The sequence below is a fragment of the Delphinapterus leucas genome, chromosome 11 (genome assembly GCF_059928025.1).
Source record: "Delphinapterus leucas isolate spDelLeu-1000000601 "Yukka" chromosome 11, BTC_Dleu_Yukka2, whole genome shotgun sequence".
Taxonomy (NCBI): Eukaryota; Metazoa; Chordata; class Mammalia; order Artiodactyla; family Monodontidae; genus Delphinapterus; species Delphinapterus leucas.
Window position 1 is genome coordinate 99110699 of NC_143139.1, and position 26676 is coordinate 99137374.

General features: G+C 52.1%; 1 protein-coding gene across 3 annotated transcripts; it reads left to right on the forward strand.

Annotated features, from left to right (window-relative positions):
* Positions 1–410: 410 nt before the first annotated feature.
* GTSE1 (G2 and S-phase expressed 1) lies at positions 411–25702 on the forward strand. 3 transcript variants are annotated; one of them, XM_022596969.3, is made up of 11 exons: positions 414–952; positions 7321–7378; positions 7480–8086; positions 10984–11154; positions 11965–12088; positions 13706–14080; positions 19809–19881; positions 22188–22418; positions 23840–24044; positions 24508–24720; positions 25194–25702. In XM_022596969.3, the coding sequence occupies exons 1-11, from the start codon at positions 931–933 to the stop codon at positions 25275–25277; spliced, it is 2163 nt and encodes a 720-aa protein (XP_022452677.2). In that variant the 5' UTR covers positions 414–930; the 3' UTR covers positions 25278–25702. The 3 variants fall into 3 exon arrangements, with proteins under 3 accessions (XP_089777588.1, XP_022452676.2, XP_022452677.2); XM_022596968.3 differs by lacking the exon at positions 25194–25702 and having other exon boundaries at positions 413–952; positions 24508–24911; XM_089921462.1 differs by lacking the exon at positions 25194–25702 and having other exon boundaries at positions 411–952; positions 23840–24598.
* The last annotated feature ends 974 nt before the right edge of the window (positions 25703–26676 follow it).

A 26676-nucleotide genomic window follows, 5' to 3' on the forward strand; every position in this document is an offset into this window, starting at 1 on the left:
TACCTATTCTGTTTGGTCGCCACGTCAACACCCTACGATAGGAATTTGATTTTTACTTAGGGATGAAGAGCTGGGATCAGAACCATGTCCCTTGCAACGTGTAGCTGTCCTGATGCCGAGACTGCGGAGACACCACGCGAGCTCTAGGGAGCCCTGCCCCACGCTGCGGGTTCACCCCAGGTCCGGGGCGGACCTCGGGCAAAGAGCTTGGAAGCAGTGCGCACGCGCGCCGCGCTCCTCTTCCGTGACTCCGACTACAAACCCCAGGATGCACCGGGCGCCGCGGCCTTTCAAACCGGCCAATGAGCAGCCCGCAGCGCGTCCGCCGCGGCGCGTTTAAACCCGGGACGGAGGCGCGTTGGCCGGAGCGTCGCGGCAGCTCTGGGTGAGGGGGCACCGTCGGGGTGCTCAGGCGTGGCGGGCGGCTCGGGCCGGGGATCCCGGGGGACTCGGGCGCGGCAGGGGCTCGGCCGGGGGGCCGCGGGGTCCCCTCGCGCGGTGCGGCGAGGACAGGGTCGCCCTGGGGGCAAACCAAAGCCCCCAGCAGTCCAGCCCAGGAGTTCGGTTGTCCGGGTCTGGGTCCGGGGCGTTCAGGCCTCTCTCGGACGGCGCCGCCCCAGAGCTCCCGGCCCGGAGGCGTGCGAGCCCGGGGTGTGCGTCGCGGAGGGCCTCGGGCTGCGGCTCAGGTGGCCTCTACCGGCATCCCCGTCCCTCCCTGACCCGCCGCGGCCGCCAGCCCCCTTTGCCTAGTCCGAGCTGCAGCGGCCCACGCTGCGAGGCTTCCCTGGGGCTGGAGGAACCCGGGGCCTGGGCTCTGACACCCGCTCACCTTCTTGCCTCTGGTCCCAGCAGTGACTTCTGACAGCCCTTGCCGCGCAAGGAGGGGACGGCAGCGACGTGCCTTCAGCCAGCCTGGCCCGAGAAGCGGAGATGGAGGTTCCCAAGAAGGATGGTACGTCCCTGTGACTACAGCGCTGTTGGTTCGGGGAGCTCAGGGAAGATGCAGGTCCTGCGAGAACTCGTTTATTTATTCACTGCTCATCCCGTGCTCTGCACCCGTTGAACTCCTGGTCCCTGTCTTCAAGGAGTTTGCATCCCTCTAACTTCTTTATTTTCCGCTTTTCTACATTCCCTTTACCCCCCAGTTTTAACTTCTGTCACAGCAGAGATTCTTGTCGGTTTTATTTACTGCAGTGTCCTCAGCGCCTGACACTTGATAGGCACTCGGATATTTGTGGAATTGAATTTGATGTTGCCATTTTTTTTTTTTTTTTTTGCTTGTTGCTGGTTTCTGTTGGCTGAGACTTGTTCACGATCTTGGCCACCACGTTAGTGAGTGAGCCTGGTCTGTAACTTTGCTGTCTTGTTCTGTTCCTGTCAGGTTTGAGTGTGGAGGTGACAGCAGACTCACAGAATGAGTTAAGGGCCACGCCCTCTTTTTCTGCTAAAGCGTGTTGACATCCTTCATCCTTTGTTCTTCACAACACCCGTGCGAGTAGACTGGGTCTCCCTGTATCCTTAAGTACTCCATTCTGCGGAAACCATCCTAGAGGATGCCAGTCATCGGTGCTGCTTCATCGGATCTAGAACAGTATTTGCCACTGCAGTCTTCTCCCCCTTCCTCTTCTATCCCCCCTTCCGAGGCCCTTCCACGTGCCCGCTGAATCCCCGTTGCTGCTTCCTGAGGCCTTCAGCCCTCTGTCACCCTCCCTTCGCATCCTTACTTTTTTGCCTGTCCATTAACTCACGTTCATCATCGACGTGCAAACAGGTCCCATTATCTGACTTGTCCCATATCCTCCGCTCCCTCTCCACTGCCGTGTGCCTCATTCAGAGCCAGACTTCAAGAATCTTCACTATTTTTTCACATCCTTCAACCTCTGCCAACCCCCTGTGCCCCGACACTCCACTCAAGCTGCCTTTATCCGTCACTGAGGACATCCGTGTTGCCAAATCTGCTCTCATTTTTCTGTCCTCTCAGTAACCTTGGACGTTGTCTCCTTCCGGAAACTTTCCTTGCTTGGCTTCTGAGGCATCTTGGTTTTCCTCCTGCCTCCCTGGCTGGTGTACTTCCATCTCTTTGCAGACTTCTCTTCCTCTCTCCGGGACCTGGTCTGGGGTCTCTTTGTACTTCCCCGCACAGGTTCTCAGACAGTCCCATGGCTTTAAATCCATTCTCCTTTCTGGTGGTGCCCACATTTTGTCTTGAGTGCAGCCTCTCCTCTGAGCTCTGGCCTTGTGTGTTCACCTGCCCTTGTACTTGGCATCTTCACGTAAATGTCTCCCACCTCTTAACTCAGCAGGTACCTGGCTCCCACCCCATTCTCAGCAGGCTCTTTGTCTTTCTAATGGAAGGAAATTGCCTCTCCATTCACCCAGCTGTGAAAGTTGTGAAGCTGCCACATCCGTTCAATCATCAGTCATTGTCATATCCGCCATATAGCTTGGATCCATCTGCCTCTTTCCAGTTCCACCCAAATGCCACCACCTTGGCCTCAGCCATGTTAACTCACCTCCACCTACTTTCTTGTTTTTTTAATATTTATTCATAAGTATTTTATTTTATTCTTTAATATTTATTTATTTATTTGGTTGTGCTGGGTCTTAGTTGTGGCAGACAGGCTCCTTAGTTGCAGCTCACCAGCTCCTTGGTTGTGGCACGTAGGTTCCTTAGTTGCAGCATGTGAACTCTTAGTTGCGGCATGTGGGATCTAGTTCCCTGACCAGGGATCAAACCAGGGCCCCCTGCACTGGGAGCGTGGAGTCTTAACCACTGTGCCACCAGGGAAGTCCCTACCTACTTGTATACTTTGCAGTGTGTGCACTGTAATTTCAGTAGATACGACCTGCTTCTTTTCTGATACACTGTACACAGCCCCCAGGGTAACCTTTTAAACACAGAAGTTAGAGCATATCTCTCTTCTGCTTAAAACCCTTCAATAGCTCCTGTCCCACTTTGGATAAAGTAGAAGCCTGTCATGGCTTGGACGCTGTCCGGGATCTGATCCTACCTATGTTTCCACCTCCTCCTGCCACTGGCCACTTCCTCAGAGGTGTCCCCACCTCCATGTTGGCCCCTCACCACACTGCCTTTCATTCAGTGTGCCCACTGGACAGTGCACTCCCAGGGGAGCACACGGCCCGAGTTTGCAGAATGGACAAGGCAGCCAGCCCAGGTCACTTGGAGCGAGTCGCGGAGCCTGGTGTAGAAGGCTGTTCCCCTGACTCCCGGTCCGGGATTCCTTTCTCCACAGCAGACAGATGGAAGTCTGTAGCAGTGACCTGTGAAAATGACTTCCTAGGTTCAGACACGTAAAACGTGAAATGTACGTCTCCATCTCCTTTTTATCCCTCAGCTGCCCAGTTACCACCTCCAAAGGCCACTGATGTCATCGGTGTCCTGGGTGGTCCAGACCTAACTTGTGCAAGGGCAAGGCAGTATGTGTCATTCGAGTCCCCCTTTTCTATAACACATAGAACTCTGTTCTGCATCTTGGTTTTTGCACCTAATTTATCTTGATCTTTGTATATCAATATATGAAGTGTTCCTTTTTTTTTTTTTTTGAGCCTAAGTAGCGTTCCATTCCGCTGTGGGGCTGTGCTGTACTCCTATCTGCTCTCCGGGAACATTTAGTTTGTGTCTGGTGTCTTGCTGTAACAAACGCTGCTGCAATAAATAACATGGGGGGAATTCCCTGGCGGTCCAGTAGTTAGGACTCTGGCGCTTTCACTGCTGAGGGCCCGGGTTCAATCCCTGGTCGGGGAACTAAGATCTCACAAGCCGCGCAGCGCAGCCAAAAATAATAATAAAAATAATAGGGGATACTTGACAGCGGTAGACTTCTGGGTCAAAGTCAAAGTGTATGTGCAGTTCTTACTTAGTAGATACTGCTAGGTTACCCTCTGTAGAGCTGTAGTAACTTACCAATCAAACTTTTTGATTTTTAACAATCTTATAAATGAAAAGTGGAATCTCTGGAATCTCAGAATTTTTCATTACTCTTATTTTTGAGTGCGGCTGGACTTCTGGTCATATATTTAAGAACATTTCATTTTATCTCCCGTAGATTTCCTCTGTTCATATCCTTTGTCTGTTCTTCCATTCTGCCTTAGTTGTTTTCTTACAGCTTGCAGCACTGTTCACCAGTCGGCCCTCTGTGACGTGAGCTGCACGTGTTCTTTTCCCTGCTTGTTTAACTTTGCTCATGGTGATTTTTGCCATGCAGAGATGTTAAATTATTAATATATTAGACTGTCAACTTTTTGTTTTATGGCTTCCAGTTTGGTATCATAGTTGGACCTCTGCACACCAGGTTACAAGTGATTTCCCCATGGTTTCTTGTTCCCTTAGGGTTTCATTTTTTCAGTTAAGTCTTTGACTTATTTGGAATTTGTTCTGGTATGGTATGAGGTATGGATCAAACTTTAGATACATATATATTCCCCCCCAAAAAAGGTTATCAAGTTTATCTCAATACCATTAATTGAATAATCCGCTTTCCCCTTTTATTTGATATGTTACCTTTATGATATACTAAGCTTTTTTTTATATCCATGTTGCATATTTCTTGTTAGGTTTGTTCTTAGGTGTTTTGCATCTCCTTGGTGCTACAGTAAATGAGGTCTTTTCTTCCACTGTATCTTCTGTTCTTTTTAGATGTGAAAGGTGTTGTTTGTTTGTTTTTTTTTGTGGCTGTGCCGTGCAGCATGTGGGATCTTAGCTCCCCGACCAGGGATCAAACCCGTGCCGCCTGCATTGGGAGTGCGGAGTCTTAAACACTGGACCACCAGGGATGTCCTGAAAGCTGTTGATTGTTGTGTAATAATTTTGTCAGCCATGTGCTTTTATCCGTTTACAATTTATAATAGTTTTTAGTTGATTTTCTTGATTTTTCTTGTGTCTGTAATCATAGCATCTGTGCATTGTGGTAATTTTAGCCTCCAAATTCTTTCCTTTGTCTAATTGTGTTGGTTAATGCATCCAGAATAATGTTAAGAATTGTGACCGTAGATGGCCTTGCCACGTGCCAGCTTTAAGGAAACTTCTTCTGTAGTTCTCCATTAAGCCTGGTGTGGGCTTGCTGGTTAACTTATGTGTAGATGGTAATCAGTAGTGCTGTTCATCGGTATTTCTGCTTTTTGTTTTCCCTCTTGGATACATGGTAGAATTGTACTTCCCTGCCCACTTAAAGTTGGATTTGCCTCAGATGTCCAGTGAAGGGGAATGTTATGTGTCACCTGTAGGTCTTTTAGACCCAATGTGGAATTTGCTCTTTCCCCTTTCTTCTGCCATGAAGACCAGCAGTGTTTCCGATGGTGGAGGCTCTGTCAGCCTGGGTTCTGGAGTGAGGGGGACATGGAATGGGGCCCTGGCAGACAGTTTGAGTGAGAAATACAGCTTTGTTGTCATAAGCCACTTGAGATTTGGGGATTGTTTGTTACTTCAGCATAAGTTAATCTATCCTAACTGATAATATGTATTTGCTCCTGGCTTTAGGAGGAATGCTTCTGACGGTATCCCATTAAATCTAATTTTGGCTTTTGGGTTGAGATGGGTACTTCCTTATATGATAAAATATGTCTATTACTTTCTTTGTAGTTCTTTTAAAGTCAACAATGTATGTTGCGTTTTGTCATGTGCCTTGTCAGTGTATGTGGAGGTGACCCTGGCTTCCCGCTTAGGTCTAGTAATGTGATCGTGCTACTAGATTGTGTGAAACCAAACTGTCCTGCAGTCCTGAGGTCCCGGCTGAACCTCACTTGGTCCTGATAGAGTCGTCATCATCGACTCTTAATGTGTTGCTGGGTTCTGTTCGCAAATATGCCCATTTAGGATTTTTATGTTGACACAAGCCAAGTCCTTAGTTTTCTTTCTAGAGCAAACTTTGTAGGGTTTTGGTATGGTTGTGCTTGCTTCATAGATGCAATCTGGAAGGTTTCTCTTTTCCTGTCCTTTGGAGCAGTATAAATGGTTTTGGAACGACATATTCTTGAAAGATTTGATAGAATCATCCTGCGAAACTATCTAGGACGTGTGCTTTTTTGGGGAGAATGGCTCTTTAATAAATTTCTCCAGTTATTTTGTGATAATTGAACTATTAAGATTTTTTTTTCTTTCTTTTGGAGTCAGGTTTGTAAATAAATCGATTTTAATCATTTAAATACAAAAAAATATTCTATTTCCTAGAACATTATCTCTGTCAGCCAAGTTCTTAGGTTTATGTGCACAGAGTTGAGCAAACTAGCTTATGAATCTTTTAATCTCTTTCTCTCTTTCTATTTCTTTTGTGCAATTGTGCTTTCTGGCTTTTCCTTGATTAGGTAGTTAGAATTAATTGAATTGACTAAGTAGGACCTAATTAGGCTATCAGTATATTTTAAAATTTTATGGTTTGGATAAGCATGGTGCATTGTTTATTAGGATCAAATAAAGTAAGATTTGTGAAAGTGGTATCTGTTTATAGTATCGAGATACCAGTTCATTGCATTTTGATAAATATTTGCTGAGTCTGGGCCCTTAGCTGGACACTGGGGAGTTTGGGAGAGTAGCAGGCATTTGCTGTCCTGGAGGAGCTTACAGCCTGGTTGGTGAGAGACATTTACAGGATAGGGGTGCTAAGGCAGAGGTCCGGCCGGGGGCTGCAGGAGCCCTTAGGGGAGGGCAGGAGTGGAGTGGGGTGTGAAGCTGGAGGAGCGAGCGGCCGTCCCAGCCGAGGGACCCGCTGCCCCAGAGCCCGTGGTCTGTCAGTGGAGGCTCGTGGACACGCAGGGCTGGGGAAGGCACTGTGGTGGACAGGGCACGGGGAGCAGTTTTATCTGGGCGTTCAGGATGAGCTCCAAGGAGAGGCGACAGTCGACAGGTATGCAGGGAGCCCTGCCGTGCGCTTGAGTAACGCTGAATTTGCTTCTGAAAGAGGACGAGGTGCACTTCGTAAATGGGGAATTTAATTCTAGGGGAGCTGAGGCAGCTGGTCTTTTGAAACTGTTCTATACCAGAAAACGACTTGCCTAGTCTTGCAAAGCTATTCCAATGACTCGGCGAATGCATTTTAGATTATATCTTTAAAATAAGGGCTGAAAAATAAGGACTTAGGCTTTGGTGGCAGCTTAGCAAACACAGAATGGCTGATGCTATTTTTAAAAGGAAATGGAAAAAATAAGATAATCTAACGCCCCTTAAGAAAATGTGGCTATTAAAATAATGATGTCACACTTTTGGAAGTGAGATTTCAAACTAGTTTTGACAGCTGTAGAGACTATGGTGATGTTTCCTCCTTAGCAGCCCATCCCTAAAGTAACAACTGACTTTCTCCTCCCCAGATACTCTTCTTTTGGCTGATGAAAAGTTTGACTTTGATCTCTCATTGTCTTCTTCAAGGTAAGCAAATGAGTTTTCTTCCCTGGCCTTTGTATAACCACGTTCAGTGAACCTTTCACTTAAATGCCCGTGTTATGAATAATCCTTTTCTGATAAAATAGTGCCAATGAAGATGATGAAGTCTTTCTCGGACCTGTTGGCCATAAAGAAAGATGTATTGCTGCCAGCTTAGAGCTAAATCACCAGGTTCCCGAAGAGCCTCCTCTGCCAGCATCTTGGAGTCCTCTGACTGGGGAAAAATTTGTGGAAGTGTATAAAGAAGCTCACTTACTGGCCTTACAGATACAAAGCAACAGCAAAGCCAAGGCGACCCCAGCTGCCACGCCCAAAGACCCTGGGAGCCAGGGAGTGGAAGGATTCATACAGGAATCAAAACTAAAAATACACCTCTTTGAGAGAGAAAATGAAGCGAAGAAAAGCCCCAAGTCACTGAAGAGGGAGACGTACCACCTGCCGGACAGCCCCTCGAGGGGACCGCCGCTCTGGGGCACCCAGCCCCCCTCGGGGGCGGCCCTGCCGGCTGCTCCTGCGCAGGCGAGCCGCCCCCAGACGCCGGGGCCACCGCACGCCTCGTGCTCCTCTTTGCCAGTGGAGCCAGGCGCTGCTCACCCTCCGGACCAGGCTGGCACTCAGAAAAAGGTCACCAGCACACTGCTGCCGCGAGCCTCGTCTCTTAGAGGAAAAAGCATTCCCTCGGCCCTGGAGAAGGTAGCCACGACCCCCAGCAGCACATATTATCTGGGGAGCCAGCCGCTGCCGTGCTTCTGAGCCCGCTTGGTTTGTGCTCTAGAACAGAAACCGTTGTGGGGAGGAACCTGGGAACGCAGCTGCTCTGAGGCTCCGAAGCGCAGGCGTGGGAAGTCCAGGAGCAGCAGTGCCAGTGGCGCGGGGAGCGGGGCTTGGGGCCCGTGGGCGGGGCTTGGGGCGCGTGGGCGGGGCTGCCTCGCTGCTGTGGTGACTTAAAAACACCTCCTCCTCAATTCTGTTTGAGATCTTTCCTTCTGTTTTGTTACAGCACTGGGCATTCCACCCGTTAGGGATTTTATGTGCGTTAACAAGCACCTTCTTCCAAAAATCCGCCCTCTGGGAATGGCCATTGGTCTCCCTCCTTAACCATGACTGAGTTTAGATTGTTCCCTCCCAGGCACGAGTGGATGCACTGCCTTGGGAGGGGGCAGTGGACCTGTGTGCCTTTGGGGTGCGGCCAGCCATCTCTGGGAAGCGGGGGTCCGAGCGGCTCTTGTGGGAGGGCTCTGGGGCAGCAGAGGGTGGGTGTCAGATTACAGCCACCTCCTGGGTTTGCCTCAGGGAGGAGCAGCTTGGAGCCCGCCCTGCGCCCTTTCCGAGCCAGTGAGAGAGGAATGATGCTTTGTGGGGTTGTTAGCAGGTTTAGGTCGATGCAGAACACCCAGCAAGGGCCTAGAAAATCGCTTCCCTTTACGAGCACATCTCCGGAACCACACGACTCCCTACTATCAGAACCCAGCATTGAACCAAGCTGAAAGTGGGTCTGGCATGCAGAGCCCTGCACCAACGGGGTGAGCGACCATTGCTTCCCCAGGGCTGAGACTGCTCCTTTAATCATGCAAACTCCTCTTCCTGGAAATAATTTGGATGTAAATTTCTGAAGCGATGTTTCTAGAATGAAAGCAACGTGGTTCTGTGTGTAACACGTGGACTCAGGACAGGGAGTTGGGGTATAATTTTGCTTCTTCTGGGTCCTTTTATTTTCCTGGTCCTAAGTAGTGCTCTATTGCCAGAGAGCTGAGTTTTTGGTCAGTGAGGTGTTAGTTGGACCCCTAGGCAGCGTTTGAGCTCACTTGGGCACCCCCATCACTCCCCACATTGTTTCTGTGGGGAGAGTCCTTCACATCCAGAGTGACTCACTGACACAGGTCACCCCTGTGAGGATCGCCTCTAGACACAGCTGGACCACTTGATTGTACTATTTAGAAGTGTCTTTGCAAGGCAGCTGCTAGGATGGCCGTAGTTAGGAGAAAAAAACAACAAGTGTTGGTGAGGATGTACATCGCTCATGGGACTGTGCAGTGGTGCGGCCACTGTGGAAACAGTTTGGCTTGGCAGTTCCTGGAAAAGTTAAACATAGAGTTATCACATGACCCAGCAGTTTCCACACTTTGGCATAGTCTCAAGAAAATTGAAAACGTATGTCCACGCAAAAACCTGTGTAGCAATGTTCATAGCAGCAGCGTTCACAATAACCCAAAATCAGTACCAACCCAGATGCCCATCAGCTGACGAATGGATAAGGGAAATGTGGTCTCTCCATACATGGAATATTTTTAGCCATGAAGAAATGGAGGACTTACACATGCTACATACAGATGACCCTGGGGAACTAGGTCAGTGAAAGAAGCCAGACGCAGAAGGTCCCATGTCGTATGATCTCATGTACAGGAAGTGACCGTAATAGGCAAGTCATGTTCTAGAGACAGTACATCTGTGGTTGTCTGGGCTGGGAGGTTGGAGGAATGCGCAGTGACCGCTAATGGTCGTGAGTTTCTTTTAGGAGCAACAAAAATGATCTAAAGTTACATTGTAAGTGGTTGCACAGCACAGAGTATAAAAACCACTGAAATGCACACTTTAAAATGGTGAATTTTATGTTACGTGAAGTATATCTCAATTTTAAAAATGATGTAAAGGAAAGAGAAAGTTACTGCTTTATGAGCTGCTTTTGCTTCTTATGAAGTCTTCGTATGAGGGGTTACTTATGTAAGCGTGGATTTGTTCCATGAATGCCCTTGTACCTGAATGTCAGCAGTTTATTGTCTGTTGGACTCTGCTCGCCAAAGAAAAAAGGCTTTCAGTCCTAGATGAAGATTTATTGCAGTTAAGCAGCCCCTCTGGTAGAGGGCATGACCATTTAATGAACGATTCCGTTCTGTACAGCATTTTAAACTTTATGTAACTGGAACCAGTTTCCTCATTATCACCCTCAAATATGAATCCTGACTGAGGAGGCGCTCTAGAGGAGCTCCTCCTATTAATGGTCTGTCTTGGTATTATTTTGCCCTGTGTTCAGTGAGGAAGCCAGCTCCATCACCATTCTGTCTGGTAATTTGGCGGAGGAAGTGAACCGCCATATTCCTTTCCATCCAGGTGATGAATTTTATTTATTATTTTATTTTTTGGCTGCGTTGGGTCATCGTTGCGTGCGGGCCTTCTCTAGTTGCAGCGAGCAGGGCCTACTCTTGGTTGCAGTGCGTGGGCTTCTCACTGTGGTGGCTTCTCTTGTTGCGGAGCACGGGCTCTAGGCGTGCGGGCTTCAGTAGTTGTGGCACGAGGGCTCAGTAGTTGTGGCTCGCGGGCTCTAGAGCGCAGGCTTAGTAGTTGTGGCGCATGGACTCAGTTGCTCCACGGCATGTGGGATCTTCCCGGACCAGGGCTTGAATCCGTGTCCCCTGCATTGGCAGGCAGATTCTTAACCACCACGCCACCAGGGAAGCCTCATCCAGGTGATGAATTGAGGACCGTGTGTTGGGAGATGGATGGTGGCTGCAGTTGCTCTAACTGAAGCCTTCGTGTGTCTGTACATTGTGAAAGACTAGATAGTTCTCACATTTCAATTTACAATTTTTCAGCCCATGAAAGAGAAACCAGCTAGTCCTTCCAGGATGAAAATCCTAAATGAAAAGGATTCCCACAGCAGCGTGCCCCCTGACAAGCCCCGTGCCGCCCGGGACGTCGCTAGCTTGCCAGCCGGTGGGAACCACGTGGTCCAAGGCAAGCGGTCGCTCCCTGTTCCAAACAAGGTGGGTTGGCCAGTGCTGAGGGGGGCTTTGGCCTGTGGTCGAAGGGAATAAGGGGACGCTTTGTATACAGGGGACGTGTCTTTTTTTTTTTTTCAGGCCGCGCCATGCGGCATGTGGGATCTTAGTTCCCCGACCAGGGATTGAACCCGGGCCCCCTGCGGTGGGAGCACAGAGTCTTAACCTCTGGACTGCCAGGGAAGTCCCCCACGTGGGATGCGTCTTGATTAAAATCAAGGTTAGGGAGGTTGAAAATAGGTTAGGGAGGTTGAAAATAGGACCTGGTTGAAAACAGGAGAGGCAGCTTGGCGAAATGCAGGGCACACAGGCCTGGCATGCGTGAGGGGCCGGCCTCTGCCCCCGGGGAGCCGAATGGATTGAGGAATGTCAGCCTCTCTGAGCACAGGGTCTCCCTCACTGCGTCCGTGCACCGAGGAGATGGAACGTCGGTGCTCTGAAAACTGCAGCCCCTCACAGGCATGGGGACTACCGTCCACATCTTTGCTGTTTATTTTCCAGCGTTGAGCTGTGTGTGCTTGTGAAAAGTGCCACGTCACTGGTGGTACTCGTTAAGGCTGCCCAGTGCTGGGCCTCGCAGCTGTTGACTCCGTAGGCCAGGGTCCAGGCCCCAGATCAGCCATAAGCAGGCTGCCAGGTGTTCCTTCTGCAGGGCTTTGTCGGCCACTCCGTGGGAAGTACTGCTTGACCTTTTTCTTCCTTAAATTCAAGACAATTTGTAAACTATTAAAAGCCGTTTAAAAACCCCACTTTTGCAGTAATAAGCCATGGGTAGTAATGAAGTCTTTGTTTTAGTTTGGGCTGAAGAAAACCATGTTAAAGCCACCTGGATGTGCTGGCAGTCTTGCAAGAAAGTCCTCCTCAGGGTCCGTCTCGGGAGTGAGTGCCAGTGTGTGTGCTTCTCCAGCGGCTGGCAAAGGTAAGGCCGGCCCTGAGCGCGGTCCATTCCTGCCAAACTTGTCACAGAACCACTTGGCAGAAGGTTCTGGAAGGCTTGCTGTGGTCTGGGGCAGGGGAGACTGTTGGGGTCCCTGTCCTCCTCCGAGGGGCATGCCTCTGATGGGCAGTCCTGGTTCAGGGTAGGATAAGCAGTCACAAAGTGGGCACGCTCTCCTGGTGCCAGCGGACCTGGAAGGACACTGAGGCCAGCCTCAGTCATGTGATTAGACACAGATTTTTTTTAAAGTAGGGCTGTTCCAGATAGTCTAGGGCATAGGACCCCTGTAACTCCTGTGTGTTTATTTAAATCTGTACTCCCAAACCTGTTTAAATTCAAGCTACTTTTTAATCTTTGCAAGCCAAGGGTGCCATCTAGCGGTAAAGGGGAGAAACCCTAGTAGGCTACGGGGAAAGGCATTCGACTTCCTGCCCTTTAGGACGAAACTCTTCAAATTATATTTGCTGTGTAGACTCTGACCATAGGCTAAGCAGCATGGTGTGCACTTTGTATACAAAATGTGAAAAGTCTAAACTCCTGGATGAGACTGATCTCACTTGGAATCCTGTTAGTTGGTGGTTAAGAGAACTTAAGTTGTTCCTGTATCTTTACAAACTGAGGGGATGACATCTCCCTGGCGGTGTCCTTGTGGGCCTTAGAAGAACCACGTAAAGTCTCATTCCCGTGTCTCGCATGTGGCATGTGTCCAGTGGAAAAAAGTTCCATTACATTAGGTGCTGTGAGGTCTGTTTTGCTGTAATGGTTCAGGGCATCAGCACCATTTTTGTTTACGATTTCTGGTCCTGCCTCTGGAAAAGGTTGAGACAGATTGAGGGGAGGCTTCTGGTGAGTGTATATTTCTCTGTTGTGCGTAGCAGAGTCACCAGGGCCAGATTCCATAGTGTGATGGGGAGAGCATTGTGAAACTGTTAACACGGTGTAACATGAGCTGTGGCTTCAGTCATTCTCTTAAATTTCTCTTAAGAACCTTTTACCAGATTGAGCTCTGTGTTGCGTATACTGGCAGCTGAGTATTTTCACCCTAGTTTATCTACTATGCTGATTTAAGTAACGCTCATAACTGATATGACCTAACTTCCTTGTAATTTAAAGGAACCGACCAGTAAGGACTGTCTTCTCTTCATGTTTCCCTCCCCACCTCCCTGACTGGCTAGGTGGGGCATGTGTCTAGACCATCCATTTTCACCTGTTCAGCTAGGGTAGTTTTCTGCTGTCGACATAATCAATGAAGATAGGAGAGCTTGAACTTATGTATCCTTATGTGCATCTTGGTAATTGTGTCCAGAATTGGCGCCTGAGACTACCTTTAGCTAAGCCGCGAGCAATCTGGGTTGTCCCGTGTTTGAGGATGTTGCCTGATGGACATACAGAATATTGTTCATATGTCATATTTTTTTTAATATGGAAATCACCATGATAGAAATAAGTAATTTTCCTCATTTGAAAATATTTTAAGGTAGATTAGCATATCTTGTGTGTGTGTGTGTGTGTGTGTGTGTGTCAGAGAGAGAAAGAACTTCATAATTTAAAAGTAACATCGGTTTGAGTGATAACCAGATTTTGTGTCTCCTCTTCCAGCTAAGCCAAGGGAACGTCCAAGCATTCCTGCGGACAGTTCCCAGTCAAACACCAGCCAGTCGGGCAGAACGGGACTTGTCCTGCCACGGCTGTGTCCGCAGCCGGGCCCTGCAGGCGTGTCCTGCAGGCAGAGCCAGAGGCCCGGAGTTGCTGAGTCGACAGCGGAGCAGCCCAGGGTGCCCACCAGAGCAGCTCTCACCCAACCCCAGAGTCCAGGACAGGGAGGCCCCGGGCTGAACTCTCATCTCAGTTTGTCACAGTCTTCACAGATGAATAAGACTGGGAGTACAAGAAGGCGCGATTCCTGTCTGAATTCCAAGGCGAAGGTTATGCCCACCGCTACAGGTCAATTTAAAATTCCCGAGTGTTCTACTGGTAAGTAATAGATGAACTTTAATGTGTTTTTATTTTTATTTATTTTTTTAATGTGTTTTTAAAACATTGAACGAATTATATTTAAAATTTTAAAAATTGTTGGTTTTGGTGATGGCGGTTTCTTTGCTTTCGTTTTACTTAAAGCACTTTATGTATGTCTTCTAATTTTCTTTGTGTTGGATAATTCAGTGAATTTCTTACCTTATATTATATTCCTCCCCTCTATGTAACATGTCATTGTCGCATGGCTGCTCTTAAGATTTTCTCTTGTTATTTTCAGCATGTCGATTATTAGGTATTTTCATATGGCTTTCTTTGTGTTTATCCTGCTTGGGGGTTCTTGAGCTACTTTGATCTGTGGGTTGATATTTTTAATCCAATCTGGAAAAACTGTGTCCGTTATTCCTTCAAGTATTTTTTTCTTGCTTCCCCTCATTTCCTGGGACTCTAGTTGCCTGTGTTGTAGGTCTCTGTATGTTGTCGTTTAGGTCACCGAAGCTTTGTTTTCCCCGCACCACCCCAGCCTCTTGTCTTGTGGTTCAGTTCTGATAGTTTCTACCGTCTCGTCCCCACGTGTACACAGCTTTTTCTGCAGTGTGTCTAATCTGCTCTTGAGCCCATCCAGTTAAATTTTCATTTCTGGCATTATAGTTTCCCCTTTGTCCTCATGGTCTTTATGTTTTCCTTTGAATTCTTGAACATGTTTATAATGGTTGTTCTAAAGTCTGTTTCTTCTAATTCCATCTTCCCCATCATTTTGGGTCTGTTTTTATCGGCTAATTTTTTCCTGGTTATGGTCACATTCTCCTGCTTCTTCACATGCTTAATAATTTTTTTTAATGTTTATAGATTTACCTTTAAAAAAATTATTTTTAATTGGAGTATAGTTGCTTTACAATATTGTATTAGTTTGTACTGTACCGCAAAGTGAATCAGCTCTACGTATACACATATCCCCTCTTTTTTGGATTTCCTTCTCATTTAGGTCACCTCAGAGCACTGAGTAGAGTTCCCTGTGCTATACAGTAGGTTCTCATTAGTTGTCTATCTTATACATAGTATCAATAGTATATATATGTCAATCCCAGTCTCCCAATTCATCCCAATAATTTTTTATTGTCTGCTAGACATCATAAATTTTATATTTTTGTATGTCTGGACTTCGTTGTCTTTCTTTAAGAAGTTGAATTTTACTTTGGCAGGCAGTTAAATTTCAGGAGAACTTGATCCTTTCGGGGCTTCTTTTAGAGCTTTGATGGGGTAGGTCTTGGCCTTTACTCCTGCGATAGTTTAGCCCTGCAACTAACGTGTGGCCTTTCTGAGCCTCTCCTGAGTGTGCTGTGTCCACGAGGTGTGCACTCTGGCCAGTTGGTGTGTTTCGCAGCCCTGTGTGATGCTGGCAGTGTTCCTAGTGGTGGTTCTTGTCTCTTTGGGAGTCCTGCCCCATGTGCATGCTGCTGCTGTCTGTGCAGTGAGGACTCGGGGTCTCTCTCAGGTTTCTAGAGCTCCTTCTCTCTCTGTAGCTCCCTCCTCTCTAGTACTCTGCCCCTCCAGTTCCAGCCTCCTTGGGCTCTCCCCACCTGCCCCGGCATCCTGGCAGCGCTACCAGGCAGAAAGCCCTGTATGGTGCCTGGCAAGTAGTAGGCGGGGCGTTTGGTCAAGGTGAATTAACCTGATAAGTGTGTATAATGCAAGGAGTTGCATGGAGCTGATGAAGGGGGAGCACAACTCTGGCCTCCTCTCTCAAGCACATGCCTTCTAGTGGCTTGAATGTTTTGAAGTTGTCAGCTTCACTGGCCAGTACAGGTGGCCTTTAACACGTGACAACCTCACTTGAGTTACTGCTTATGTAAGAATGAGCCGTTCTTTGGAGTGTTGTCCAGTGCTGGACACTCTTTTAGGTATAAGGGATGTAATGGTAAGACAGGTATCCTACTCGTGGAACGTAATATTAAGAGTAAAAGATAAGAAGTGTCAAATAAGTATACTTTCAGGTCATAAGTGAATAAAAGAGGATGGGGAAGAATTTAGATAGAGGGGTTCTTTAAGCTTAGATGGCCAGTGCAGGCTCCCTCAAGAGGTAACACTGAGCTGAGATCTGAACCATGAGGAGAAGGCAGCCATTAGAAGAGCCAGAGGGAGAACGGTCCGGGCAGGAAACGGCAAGTGCAAAGGTCCTGAGGCAGAAAGGTGCTGGACGAGTTCTGAAAACAGAACGAAGGCTGGAGTGGTAGGGATGTGTAGTTAAGTTAGGGTTAGGTTCTGCTACAAGCCCAGAATAGCACTGGTTTTCATCAAGATAGATGTTTAGTTCCCTCTCACTTGAAAGTCTACGTAGATTTTCCAGAGCTGCTATGGCTCTCGTTGTGTTAGGGGTCCGGGCCTCTTCCATCTTGTTTTGCCACGGTTAGCTTCTCTTCCTCATCATCTAGTATGGCTGCACCAGCTCCAGCCCTCACACCTACCAGCAGGAAAGGTGAAATAGGTGAAGAAGAACAAAGCCCTACCTTCCAAGGATACTTACTGGAAGTTGCACGTGCCTCTTCCTTCTGTGGAAGTCATTGCTCAGGACTTAGTCACGTGACCACACTTACCTGCAGGCGGTGCTAAGGTATGGGGTCTTTCCTACACTCAGCTAAAATGTCTTTCTAAGAAGAGGGGAGCAGATACTGATCAAAACCAGCAACCTCAGCCCTGTTAGCGAGCGAGGAGAAGGGTAAGAAGAGACGGAGACAGAGAGGCAGTCAGAGGCCAGCTCGCCTGGGCCGTGCGTGGAGGTGGCCGTCGGCATACCCGTGCAAGAGGGGGTGCCTGCGAGGGTCTGAGCAGGGAGGAACATGACCTTCGACAGATCCCTCAGCAGAGGGAGAGACAGGCCCTGTGGCCAGAGTGGGAGCAGGGAGGACCATGCCCATGCCTGGCTGGGGTCCAGACGAGAGATCACGGAGGTGGTGGCAGCAAAGGTGAGAAGGACTCCGACCTGGGGACGCTCTGGGAGACCAGGAGGCAATGTGGCCTTGGGGACTCAGAGTGACCCCGAGGCTTTGGCAGGAGCACCGTGGTGATGGAGGGCCGGAGGGAGAGCAGCTCGGGGTGGAGACTAGCTGTCCAGTGTGGACCTGTGGAGTCTGCAGTGCCCGCGGGCTCCGTGGGCCGGGTGTGAGCTTGGACCTCAGAGGAGCAGCCTGAGCTGCAGGGGAAGTTTAGCTTTCCGCCGCGGAGAGCCTGGTGTGTTTGCAGACACGGACGCCCTGACAGACGGGGCCTTCGGGGCAGCCCCTGGCGCAGGGCCCGTGGACTGCGTTCAGCAGTGTTTGCTTCCTCTTCCCAAACGCCCGCAGCCCGACACGCCTCTGGCCGAGGTGCTGCCGCTGCCTGGCTGCCGACTGGTCCCCCACTGCCCGGCTGTCAGCCGTGTGGAGCCACAGGACTCCTGCCCTCCACTGCCCAGGCGGGGCCCTCAGCCCTCAGCCCTTCTGACATCTGCACGCTCGCTGCGCGAGGCTGTTCCTGTTGCTTCGCAACATCAGGTCCATAGCGGGCACACCTTTCATCGTTCGTCCCGGGCCGAGTGGTTCCACGAAGTCTGTCCGCAAGGCTGTGGGCGCGACCCTGCTGTCGAGCACGTGCAGCTCTGCCCGTGCGGTGGCCGCTCACTCTGGCTGCCGCGTGACCCTGGCTGTCATCACAGAGGAGCCATGGGGACGGTGTGAACAGAGCCTGCAGCAGAGCCTTTAGGATACAACTCTCTGAAAACACTCTTGGCTCTCAGTGTCATTTACCGTGACTGCTTCCAGGAACCACACGAGGGACGGAGACCCGGGGGGACCGGCAGGCGTCTCTGTGGATCAGAAGCTACTTGGAGGGAAGAGCACCTGCAGCTCCGGGAGGAAGTAATTTCCAGGCCCTTCGGACTCGGGCCCTGGACTAAGCCTTGGTTGACTGGGGTATAATAAGGGCACTTTAATAATCTAAAATTCCACAAAAATAGTTGCCCTCCTGTGCACTCTCTGGAAGCTCCTGAAGAGTCTTCCACTAAGATGAGGGAGGAAACAGGAAAGAAGAAGTTATGGGGCCTGAAAAGGGGGAACCCAACACAGGAGGCGGTGAGAGTGAGGGGCGCAGCCCGGTCCAGGAAACGTGTGGGCTTGGAGCCCAAGAGGCAGCCACGTGGAAACGCTCCCAAAGACAGAGGTTGCAGGACATTTCGTCACAGGCCGCCAAATAAGAAACCAGCAAAAGATGGAGGCAGTTCTTTTTGTTTTTTTTTTCCTTTTCTAAAAAATAGTTATTTGTTTTGGCTGCACCGGGTCTTAGTTGTGGCACGCGGGATCTTTGGTGTGCCGTGTGGACTTCTTAGTTGTGCCATGCGTGCAGGATCTAGTCCCCCAACCAGGGATCGAACCCGGGTCCCCTACGTTGGGAGTGCGGAGTCTTACCCTCTGGGCCACCGGGGAAGTCCCTGGAGACAGTTCTTACGAACTCGAGGTAGGGGATGGATGGGCACTGCGAGAAGATGGGCTGCGTACTCCGTTAGACTCAGTTGTCAAAACGGAAACCCTGGAGGGCAGGCGGCCGCATGGATCGGGGCCGTGAGACTGTGAGGGAGCTGGGATCATATCATGACATCTCAAGGTTTTGAAAAACGAGGAAGTAGCAGGATATGTAATTTAGAGATAGAAGGTAAACACCTCAGGAAACAAGCAAGGTGGAAATAGGGTAGGTGTGGCTGGAGCCTGCCATTTTGAATCTCTTCATTTTTTTTTTTTGGTGTGTGGGTCACTTTGATCTGATCAACGTTTGAAAAGAACAGGACGTGGAAGATGAGGATAAGCACATACGGGCAGCTCTTTTGAGAAGATTTGCCGTGAAGAGGCACAGAGACGTGGATCGGGGGCAGAGAGGGAGGACGGGGCGAGGGGGCAGGTGCAGGTTGGTTTGAGATGGGGGGCCGGGGGGTAGGTACCCGTAGGAGTAGGACCTGGGCCTCTCCTGCCTCCTCGGAGACCCGGGCCACCTTCCCCTTTGGGGCTGGGGTCGGCCTCTGCCCTTGGCTTCCAAAACACAGCAGGGTGCTGCCAGGGGGCCTGGCACCTGCGGCTTTGGGAGCCCCCGGGTGAGTCTGGGACTTGGTCCCCGTGGATGGCGGCCCGGGGCTCAGTCCTCTGAGCCCGCTGGTCGTTGCCTTGTGACCAGATGAGATCACACACGCAGAAATGCTCATCAACCGCCAGACGGCACATAAATAATGTCACGTCTTAAGATGACCTCGTGCCCTCCTGGTTCCCGAGAGCCGAGGCGGTGGTGGGCTCTGTGGGGCCCGCCTGGACCCCCCCGTGTTGGCGCCGCTTCTGCAGGCGGGGCTCACGGGGAGACCCGACAGGGTCGTGTGCTGAGTGCCGCCTTGTCCCTCTGGCCACTCCGTCCCCGTCTGGGGATTAGCCAGGCTGAGGGCAGTGGAGGGACCAGGACTCTTCCTCCTCTGCACCCGCTGGTTGGGCACCACAGCCCTGCCTGGTGGGTCCCCGGGGAGGGAGGACGTGTCCCTTCCCACACGCCAGGGCCGGAAGGTTTTCCCTCTGGCTTGTCTGGCCTTCGTCTACTTTACGTGCCGTCTTCGCTGCATCTTGGGAACATGGGACACTTAGAGGAGGACCACCTGTTTGGTGAAGGCAGATGCGTCACCTGCCCCGCATCTGACTGACTGTCACTTCCCTTCTCGTCTCAGGTGAACCCCTGGACGGTGCGACACCAAAGTCCTGTCGGGCGCAGAGGCCGCAGTCCTGCACGTCGGTGGGGAGGTACTGAGTCGGTCTGCTTCCTCTTTTTTTTTTTTTTTTTTTAACTTCTTTATTGGAGTCTAATTGCTCTGCAATGGTGTGTTAGTTTCTGCTGTATAACAAAGTGAATCAGCTGTATGTATACATATGTCCCCATATCCCCTCCCTCTTGCATCTCCCTCCCTCCCTCCCTCCCTCCCTCCCTCCCTCCCTCCCTCCCTCCCTCCCTCCTTCCTCCCTCCCTCCCTCCCTCCCTCCCTCCCTATCCCACCTCTCGCAAAGCACCGAGCTGATCTCCCTGTGCTATGCAGCTGCTTCCCACTGGCTATCTATTTTACATCTGGTAGTGTATATGTGTCCGTGCCACTCTTTTCTTATGAGAACAAACTGAGGCCCCTGCTAACTTCTGAACCCACAGCCTGGCTCCACATGCCTGGCCTGAGCCTGGCCTCTTGGAGCCGCCCTCGTGTCCCTCGTGGTGACGGCGGCCCCAGACTCGCCTCCGGAGCTGGGAGTACCAGTCCTCAGCCCTGAACCTGCAGTTCTCCAGCCAGACCACCCAGCCCCCCACGGAGGTTCCGATCAGTGGGTCTGGGGTGGAGCCCTGGGCCTGCAGCGTCTCACAGGTGACTCGTGTGCACCCCATTTGAAGACCACTGGCGTGGCTCAGCCACTCAGACTCCGGTGTGAGTCCCAGTGCTGCCACTGTGTGGTCTAGATCTAGTGCAGGTTACCGTTCTGACCTCGTTTCCCCATCTGTCCAGCGGGGTTGGAACCAAGCACAGCACAGCAGTGCCGCAAACAGTAAGAAAACACACGCGCGCGCATGTGTGCCTGCCTGGGAGTCATTCACACGAAGGGCAGCCCCTCCCCTGACTGCTTTCCTGCTGCCACCTTTACTGCCACCTGCTGAGGTGGGTGGGCTGCTCCCCCACACGTCTGGCCCTCTGGTGACCGGGCCCTGGCCCAGCTCTGAGTGCTGTCACAGTGGAGGGACCCTGGCCTGGTGCAGCTCAGTCCTGGGCCCGTCAGCTGGGGGCGGGGCAAAAGTGAGGTCACTGACCCACAGGAGCACTGTTCCCAAGGCTGGGGTCCCAGCACCAGCATGTGGCCAGGGTGGGAGCGCTGCTTCGGACCTTGCTGGGGTGCGGCAGGCAGGACAAGCGCTGGAGCAGGGCCCTAACCCCGGGTCCGCCCCAGCCCAGCCTGGGCCGTCCGCCACTCTGCGCGGCTCCGGGCCTTCATTTCCTTGTATGTGAACTTGGGGGGCACTTCCTGGGCTTGGGCCAGACGCTTCCCTTACAGTATCAGCCATGCTGAGCCGCCTTCCCGCCACGCACAGCGGCTCAGAGCAAGACCCAGACCTGATGGCCACTGGCGGCCTCGATTCACCTCTCTGTGCCTCGGTCTTCTCGCCTGTACAACAGGGAAACTGTTCCTACCTGCCAGGGCTACTTTGAAGCTTACATTTGTTTAAATCTGTCTTTATTTTCACTGGAGTTCGTGGTGGAGCTGCCAGTGCTCAGCAGTGACGGACGTGGGGCAGATCCCGGAAGTCTGCAGGGCACAGCAGCTTGCTTACAGCACCTCTCCTGCCCACGCTCCTGCAGTGACTGTCTTTCAGTGGATGTTAGAGTCTGCGTTTAGACTCTTCTTGAGCATGCGGACTGTCCTTGATGGATGATAGATGTGCCATCTGGCCTCCCATGGGCTCCACGTTGGCGGGAGGCCCTTGACTTTATTTTATTTAATAAGATAACAATTTACTTTATTCGGCCTCTCTCCTTTATCAACAACCAAACAAACTGACAGTGAGGCAGGATGCGCTGGCAGGTGAAGCCGCAGGTATCGCCAGGGTGGGAAGGAGAGATGTGTGGGAAACAGGCATCCGGTGTCCCGAGTCACTCACCTGTGTTCACACCTGATTCAGGGGCCTTAGACCCAGGAGCAGGTGCACACAGGGAGAGTGCTTGTCGGCTCGCGTGCCCGGCCGGGCCCGCCCTGGGCCTGGACTTCCTTGTGGAAATATTTAACGCCAGCAAGAGGTGACTTTGAGATCCCTGTGAACTCCCGTGGAGAGCACTTCATGGTACCACCCATGATGTGCAGCCACACTGGATCAGAACCTCAGATGGGCCCACTGAGGAACAGAAGCCCACGCCAGGGCTCCCAGGGGGTCGGTGGCCGCACCCCTTGCTCAGAGGACAGGGCTCTAATGGGCTTCGCTGGCTTGAATCTTCTACATTGAAACCACGGACTTTCTACTGCGTTAGCGCATGGCTGAATTGTTAGATTTTTTGTTCTGCTTAAGACTTTCGTGTTTCTAGGGTTACTCACAGCACTCCTGCTAGATGGTCCTCAGCATCGCAGAGCCTCATAAGCAGCGTGAGGACCCCTGTGAGCACGGGGCGCAGGTCAGCCCTGCCCACGCCTGCCAGCCGTCGACTCTCCAGCCTGCCCCTGGCGACCCCTAAAACTATGCCCAGGATTCTGGCTTCTTCCCTGCGTGTGTCTGCTCGGCGACTTTCTTCGGAGCCCCAGAAAAAATCTGCAGTGAGGTAAGGGTTAAAGGCTGCACTAAGTTTGTTTCAGATTCATAAAACCTCAAGTGATCATGTGCTGGGAAATCACGGTCAGGAAGCAGCCAGACTGCGGTTCATCACCGCTTCTCGGCAGCCGTGGGGGAGCCTGGCCGCACTGCACGCCCTCCCATTGGTGGGTCTCTGCGGGGAAGGCAGGCCACCTGCTCCTTGGTTGTGTTTCTCTCCTGACGTCACATCCCGGGTCCAGGCCGGAGGCCTGAGCAGGCGGGGAGGATGCCTGGACCTCGTTACACCCTTGGGGGAGACCAGAGTCTCCCACAGGGAGGAGCCCTGGGGCAGAGCTGCGCACTCAGGAGCCGTCCTTGTAGCCGGGTTCCAGGGAGAGCCCGCAGCCTTGCCCTCGAGGGTTTCAGTCAGGGTGGCCACACTCAGGCTTCCTGGGAAAAGATGCTGCCCACCCGCCTCTGCCCTGTCTCCCACTCGCTGGCCCTGGTCCTGCTTCGTCTGTGCAGGAGACTGAACGGGCACAGTGCAGCATCAGGCCTCGATTCTCTCCTTGTGGCAGAGCATTGGGAAAGGCTGGGGGCGCTAGTGTGCAGATCTGCCAGCAGTGGGTGTCGGCCATGTACATGTCTGTTTAGTTCTGTGAGGACACAGAAGACTAGAGAAAGAAAGTGCTGGGCTGTGTGTCACGTGGGGGAGAAGGGACGCCAGACAGTAAGACGCAGGCCCATTGTGTGGCCAGTCACAGTGCTCTGCTCACATGCGTCGTAGGTTTGCAGGCATCAGCAGAGGGAAAAATTCTTTCAAATTATTATGAAGCCTTTAAAATATTAAAAAGAAAAGACGCTGTATTAATTTACAGAAACTGCTGCTTTCCTCCTGTAATTCGGTTCCGAGTCATCGGGTGTCTGAGGCCCGCCAGGCGGCAGACTCTGTCCTGGGCCTGGAGACGCAGCGGGAAGTGGCGGCCCGGCCGGGTCTCCCTGCACCGTCTAACAGGAAACACAGACACCAGGGCAGCATATCTGCAGGGTGACAGGTGGATGGGGACGGCCCCGCCGCAGAGCGTGTAACCAGGGCATTCAGACCTGTCCGCGGGCCCAGGCCTTCCAAGGAGGTGGCATCCCGGGCGGGAGGGTGGACATGGCCGCAGCGCGTGGACAGAGGCGGGATGCCTGCACGTGGTCCTCGCTTGTTCCTCCTCTTTAATACCTTATGGAAAAAGGCATCACATAGGCACGTGGGATCCAGACTGGTAGCTGGCGCTGAGAGGGACCTTGGAGACCGTGCAGTCGTCCTGCAGGAGCAGGAACCAGAGCTGGCCGCTCCTCACGGGACGACGCTTCTCCAAAAACAGTCTTCCCGAGCCACAGCCAAACAAACGAGCGTCGCCCGGAAGTGTCCTGATGAGATGCCCTCTTTCCCTCCCGCAGAACTGCGCCAGTGAGAGAGGGTGACAGCAGGGCCGCCGCCGGGCCCTCAGGCTGGTCCCCGGATGGGAGCTTTCCTCCTGCGTCTGCTGTGCCGCAGGCACTTAACTTTTCTCCAGAAAAGAGTGACTTCAGTTTTTCAAAAAGTATCACCACAGAAGTAGCACTGGACGAAGCACAGCCGCCTGAAGCTACAACACCCAGTGAGGTGAGAGAAGCAGACAGCGTTGACTTGTGTTGTCCTGGGCTCCCCCCGGGTGACCGCGGAATGTCATCTGTGACCCCGGCTCCTCTGGTGCCAGCTGCACCGAAGGGAAGGGGTCAGGACCTCCCACCTCTGGAGGAGACAGAAGCTGCGTCTCCCCTGTTTCCGACCATGGAGATGGCCAGGTTTCAAAGGGTGGGAGATGGGAAGCGGGGCAGCAGGGAGTGGGTGAGCGGGAGCTCCAGCGTTGGCCCCTGGCAGGAGGGAGCGGATGGGCTGGAGGGCCGCGGCGAGGAGGGCTGTCGGCGCCCACCGCAGCCCCTCCCCACACCAGGGCCCAGCCCAGCCCTCCTTCCTTGGGTTTCCAAACTGTCAGTCATGTGGGACCTAAGCAGAGCCCACTTGTTTTCCCAGGATGGTTGACAGAAGATGCTAGGATTGCCTTTCAGTCTTGTTTCTTGCCTAGGCTCTTCTCGTGGATGTCAAACTGGATCAGCTTAGCGTCACCCTGCGGGCTGCAGCGACACCCCTGGGCGACCTCCCGCTCATCGACTTCTGCAAGACGCCGGAGGCGAGTGTGGCTTTGGGGTCTGGAAGCGGGCCCCTGGTCGACCTCCTGACAAACACCCCAGATGCCGACAGGAGGGCTGTGGCCAAGCCCTGCCACGAGGTGGGACAGGTGAGGTGTGGCAGGGGCCTCGCTGGCTTCGGCCTTGGGTGGTCTCAGTTGGGTCTCCTTTCCCCCAGGCACGTCCCGGTGACCCTAGAGAGTGGCCACTGGGGCTCCTGAGGGTGACGTGGCTCGGCTCGCCTCACCGTTAGCGGTGTGAGCGCACAGTTCGCCAAGTCGCGAGCAGGAAGCCACCCGGAAGCCCTCCCAGGGCCAGGGCCAGGGCCCCCGGGTGCTTCACGTGCGCTGCGCGAGCAGAAACGGCTGAGGAACTTGGCGTCTTCTCCCTCCAGCTGCTTACACACGATGGCCAAGGTGCCTTTCCACTGGGCCTGAGCCAGGTTCACTGAGCAGCTGGGTGCCGAGCCACGGGGAGCTGGCCGCAGGCAGCCTGGTCTTCAGGGGACCAGTCCTTCAGGGTCTGCGGGCCAGGAAGGGGCGGCATGGACACTCCGTTCACCTCTGTGGCTTCTCTCCTGCAGCTCATAGACTTGGCTTCCCCTCTGATCCTGCTGAGCCCCGAGGCTGACAAGGAAAACGTGGAGTCACCACTTCTCAAGTTCTGAGCGGAATGAAATCCTTTGCGTTTCACTCAAAGTTACAAGAACAGTCAGTCCTAAAGTGGTTTTCCACCCTCAGAAATAAATTTTACGAGGAATTGTATTGGAAAACTTGAAACACAAAACAGAACCCTAAGTAAAGCTGCCGTGCCTGGAGCGGGGCCGTGGGGTTGGGGGGTGTTTGGCCACCTGAGGTCACTACTGGCCGACGGCCTCCGTCCTCAACGGCGCCCGTCCTCACGGCCCCGCTCACACGCTGGGAGCAGAGCCACAGTCGCTCCAGGTGAAGAATTTGTTTTGAACCTTTTGTATGTAAAATAGCAAGTGACTATTTTTAAAATTAAGTTTGTATGAAAAGTTAAACAGTCTAGATTAAGTTAAATTGTAAAATAAATGAAATGTATTCAAGCCTGTCTTGGTGTTTAGGATTATCCTGACTTTCAAGCGTGCATAGCGATCGTTATTACTAAATAGTATGCACCGTTTATATCATCCAAACCTGCTTTCTACAGGGTGATTTTCAAAATTTACTGTGGAGAAAAATTGGTTAAATGCAGACCCCAGGCCCCAACCCTCAGGTCCGGGCGGGGCAGGCCTGGTAATCTGCACTTTCACTGGGCACCCAGGTGATTCCGATGAGATGGGCCAGAGACCACACCTTAAGGGGAGGCTGCTCTCGGGAGGTGGGGTGCGGGATGGAGAGGGAAGCGTGGGAGAGGAGGGGCTTATCTGATACCAAGGTGACAGGAGGTGTACAAGGGACGGTCCCCTCGGGTGCGCGCAGCAGGAGGGCGGCAGGGTCACTGGAAGGCTTACTCCCTGCCTGGAGCTGTTCTAACTTACATTTGTTAAAAACTAGCTGGCCTGAAAGCCACTAATCCTTATAGATCATTTCTCACAGTCTTAATTCAGTGGCTTCACAGCACACAGTAGAAAAGCTGCTGACTGGACCTGCTTTGGGGGCTCCCATCCAGTGTTCCCGGCACGAAACCAGGGAACTCTGTCCCTAGAGGGCTGTGCTTGCGCTTACTCTGGTGAATGTCGTGAAGGCAAATCATCATTTGGAACGGCGACTCCCGTGGTATCAAGAGTAGAAAAGAGCGTACCGTGGGTGGCACCGCCGCACCTGTAGAGAGGGCGTCACAGGTAAAGGCGGGAATGCTTGGAAGTCAGAGTTCATAACTGGAGTTGTCCCTGGTAAACTAGCGGTTAGACTCTTGGAACAGGGCCCTCGCCCTGGGAACACTCCCTGGCCAGCTGGAGAGCCCAGAGGAGTCACGGCCGTCCACTCCTTCCCTCTTGTCTCCACTCCGGTGGGCAGTGTGGAATTCTAGAATCCACCGCAGGGGTCCTCAGCTGTCTGACCCGGCCCCCCATTTCACAGGGGAAAACCCAAAATCTGGAA

Bases quoted from the DNA above. Each gene is read 5' to 3' on its own strand.
- GTSE1 (XM_089921462.1), top strand. From the start codon at position 931: ATGGAGGTTCCCAAGAAGGATG. The intron at 14,081-19,808 runs GTAAGTAATAGA...TTCTCGTCTCAG, and splicing joins AATTCCCGAGTGTTCTACTG to GTGAACCCCTGGACGGTGCG. The intron at 19,882-22,187 runs GTACTGAGTCGG...TCGTGTTTCTAG, and splicing joins TCCTGCACGTCGGTGGGGAG to GGTTACTCACAGCACTCCTG.